The following is a 3,774-nucleotide window of genomic DNA, read 5'->3' as shown; positions in this document are numbered from 1 at the left end:
AGGCCGATTTAATCGGAATAGTTCGACTCGTGTACATTCCTAGTAACATAAAGAGTCATTTAAAAGTTGATCACTAGCAGCTTATAGCTTATTTGGAATAGTGGTGGATTTGCATTTTTCGCAGCCCGAGACATTAAACAAGAATATGAAGAGGCTGCATTTTGTAGCTTTAGAGAAAACGCATATTAAGCTTGCATTCACCGTAAAAACAAACAGGAACTAATGTGTTTGTCAAAACGATAGTGGTTTACGGTGACATATATAGACTAAGTCTATGTTTGGTATCACGTTAGATATATTAGAATCATGACAGTCCACCACAATTTTTTAAAAACTACATAGCTTCACTAAAATCTAACATTCTCATCCACTATGATTTCCATTACATACACTTGCTAAAACCAATTATTATCTAACGTTCCAATGTAGCTATATAATAAACGTAAAATAAGTAATAACTATTGTAACAGCCTTAAAAACCGTCCCTATGCTATCCACCGTTTCAAGGTAGTACTATCCAATAAACAACATATTAAAAATATTGAAAATTAAACTTAAAGGAGAAGAAAATACTAATACATCTGAAGTGCCAGAACCTCTATAAGACTAGACTAGAGATTAAATTAAAAAAGGACATAAGAAACTAGACTGAAAAATTAAAGAAAACAAATGAAAAAACTAAAGAAATTGGAAGTGAGCAGCGAGCAGCAAGAGGTTCAAAGATGGTGGGTCTTGTGAGCAGAGAGCACTATGAAAAGAGAACACAAGTGTGGCTCGTTGCTCAACAACCACCTTTAATTCTTGATGTGCTAGGTAAATTAATGCACATTCATGTACACTATTACACACCCAGCTTCTTTACTTCACTTCACATCTGTTTTATCATCATCATCATCATCACCTATGCCGCCACTTTTTCTGCTCATCACGTCACAGCCACCACTACCTACCCTATGATCTTGACCTTCTTCCATCTCATCAGCTACAGAAGGAGCAGCACCAATTTGTAGCATGTTCCCCGCCACTGGAATTGGCTCCGTCAATTGTTTCCCATCTCGAGGTGGTGAAAACACCACTGGCAGATAATGCTCCATCTCACACGGGAACTTTGAGTTCTTAAAATGCTCTTTCAATGCTTCCAAACCCTTTTCATAAATAAAAATACACAAGTTTATTTTCTCAACAAATCATTATATAGTATCGTTATGTGACTTACTCATGTGGACTATGGTGTATCATATGTGCAGTTAAATGTAACCAAATATATATAATGTAGTGGTTAAATACCTGAACTCTTGCGTATGTGAGTTGGCAAATTTTTCTAGAGTTAAAGACCTCCCAATGTTGGTGCTGGAAGGCCTTGTAGAATCTTAGCGTTGCCTCAGGAGATGTCATATTCACAAATCCATATCCCACGTTGCATTTGTTCCTATATATCACAGATTTGTCATTTGTATATTAGTACCATCACAACACTAAATAATAATATACTGCTACTATACGGCACGGGTTACATAATAATAAAATAATGTGGCACAAGTCCAAAAGTTGGGTAGCACTTGGAAATGTTATGTCACCTAAGCGCTATCCTCAAAAATTCTAACTCAAATGACAAAAATGTTGAAAAATTTAAGTAAAAAACCGTGATCGGTATTTGAAACTCGACTTCCAATTTTTGTCGGAGCTTCCGAAGTTCATCGTCTATCTACCAAAAAAACAATAATGGGACATAAGGAAAATGAAATTACTTACTTAAAATCTATAGGAAGGTACACAAAGTCATAGGAGGATAAAGGCTCGCCGTCGCCTAGCTGCTCATTGCAGTGTACACAGTGGTTGTCCAGCATATTCAACAGTAACTTCTGACTATAGAGTCAAACCAAATTTCACATAATAAAATAACATTACTTTACTATAGCTCAATATTTTACTCAATAATAATACTAATGCACATTAAAAAAAGACGGACCTGTATTTGTTGGGTATGTTTTTTATCATGAGAGTCGTTCTAGGATCAGATTCAACAATGGCATCTTCTTTGATTAGAAAACGATTTTCATGTTTCTTTGCTATCTTCCCCCTCCAACTCCAAGCGCTTTCCCCAAAACTCTCTCTACTTTGAACTCTAACAAAAGGATACCTCTCTTCACCCTTCAATGAACCCATTGAACCAATCCTATTGTGGTTTACCCGGTTAAATGTCAAACTCTTATGAGATAATTGTGGTGAATGAGGGCGTGGAGAAAATCGACGTCGCGGCGAAGGAGGTGGATTAAGGTTGAAATTAAATGGCTTATTAGAGATGTAAGCATTGGGATTAGAATGAAATGATTTTGGTTTACTAAACTCAATAGTAATTGGTTTTCCATTAATCTCTTTGCCATTCAATTCTTTCAAAGCCTTTTCAGCATCTCTTATGTCGAAAAACTCCACAAAACTCTGATTCCTTTTCTTCCATGGTGTATCCCTCACTTCCTTAATTGCTCCTATAATCATTAAAAACAAAATAAAGAAACAAAACATGAATGAGTAAAAGTGGGGCACACACACACAAAGATTACGATAGAGACATGTCCTATTAAGCTTTTTCATTCTTTTCTTTTCTATTAAAAAGCACACTACTTTCAGATCTCATTTCTGAAACATAAAAGGCTAACAATAAAATAATTAAAATGAATAAATTATTAAATAAATAAAATACCAAAAGCTTCAAAAACTTGTCGCAGCTGATCAGAGGAAACGTCGTCGTCTAAATTGAAAACAACTAGGGTTCCTTGATTCACAGTATCAGACAGTACATAGTGGGCCCACAGTGGCACACCGGCGACGAGACCTGGCGGCTGCGGAGGTAGCGGCGTGGGGAAAATTTGGGAATAAGAAAGAGGGTTGAAATACGCAGCACAGAGGACGTGGTGAGTGCGAATAGCCGCAAACGCCGTCTCTGCGTGTCTAAGATCAAAGTAATGAGCAGTTATGACTCCGTTACGGAATGAGTCCGTTTGAACGGCTCTGACTTCGCCGAAAGCCGAAAGGTCTTTACGTAGGTCAGTTTCAGGGGTGGGAGGGGCAGGACTAAGGAGAATAGAGCGGGTGGGTATGGTGGATAGATGCGGCGGCGGCGTGACGGCATAGGGTGGGTAGGGGTAGGGAATACCGACGGCGACTGGTATGGGAATGTAGTTGTTTGGGTTAAACTCTGGAGCAGTAGGGTTTAAGGTTTCTCCCATTGAATTGAAGAGTGTAATAAACAAGACAAAAGAAAGAAGAACAAATAAAGAGACAAAGAAACAGGGTAGTAGAACACTGGTTTTTGTCTCTCTTTAAAAAGTGTGGGAATTGTGTTGTGTGGGGTGTCAAAGGTGAGTAGAAAAACAGAGGGACACTGGAGACAGGAGAAGGACAGACAAGATTGAAGAAGATGAGAATGGGAGTGGGCTGTTTTCCTCAAAAATTAATTTCCTATATCACCCACATTTCCTAAATATATGTACTTTCCATTCTCCAACAAATATGCTTCTTCCTAATTACTATACTACCCTTCCCCTCATGAGTCAATAGCACCAAGATTCTCTATAGTCAAAGTTTGTTTGACGCATTTACGATGTTTACATTCTTGATCGTTGAATTAAGATTAGATGATGAAGACATTTTGTTTTAACGCATTTAGGATGTTTACATTTCTGATCGTTGAATTAAGATTAGACGATGAAGACTTTTTTTTAAAATAGTTAAAAACACGTTGAAATTTAAATTGTTTGAATTTGGTCGACAACC

General features: G+C 37.4%; 1 protein-coding gene across 1 annotated transcript; it reads right to left on the bottom strand.

Moving 5' to 3' along the window:
- Nucleotides 1-532: 532 nt before the first annotated feature.
- On the bottom strand, nt 533-3,487 carry TEL1 (terminal EAR1-like 1). Its single transcript, XM_085754758.1, has 5 exons — nt 2,702-3,487; nt 1,970-2,486; nt 1,753-1,866; nt 1,288-1,429; nt 533-1,145 (listed from the first exon to the last, which is right to left on the bottom strand). Exons 1-5 carry the CDS (start codon nt 3,225-3,227, stop codon nt 864-866), a joined length of 1,581 nt encoding a protein of 526 aa, XP_085610884.1. The 5' UTR covers nt 3,228-3,487; the 3' UTR covers nt 533-863.
- Nucleotides 3,488-3,774: the final 287 nt, after the last annotated feature.

This window comes from Medicago sativa, chromosome 3, assembly GCF_051527215.1.
Source record: "Medicago sativa cultivar Bolivia chromosome 3, Bolivia_mono, whole genome shotgun sequence".
In the NCBI taxonomy this organism is placed as follows: domain Eukaryota; kingdom Viridiplantae; phylum Streptophyta; class Magnoliopsida; order Fabales; family Fabaceae; genus Medicago; species Medicago sativa.
The sequence above is the reverse complement of the archived record's forward strand: the minus strand, read 5'-3'. Positions and strand labels throughout refer to the sequence as shown.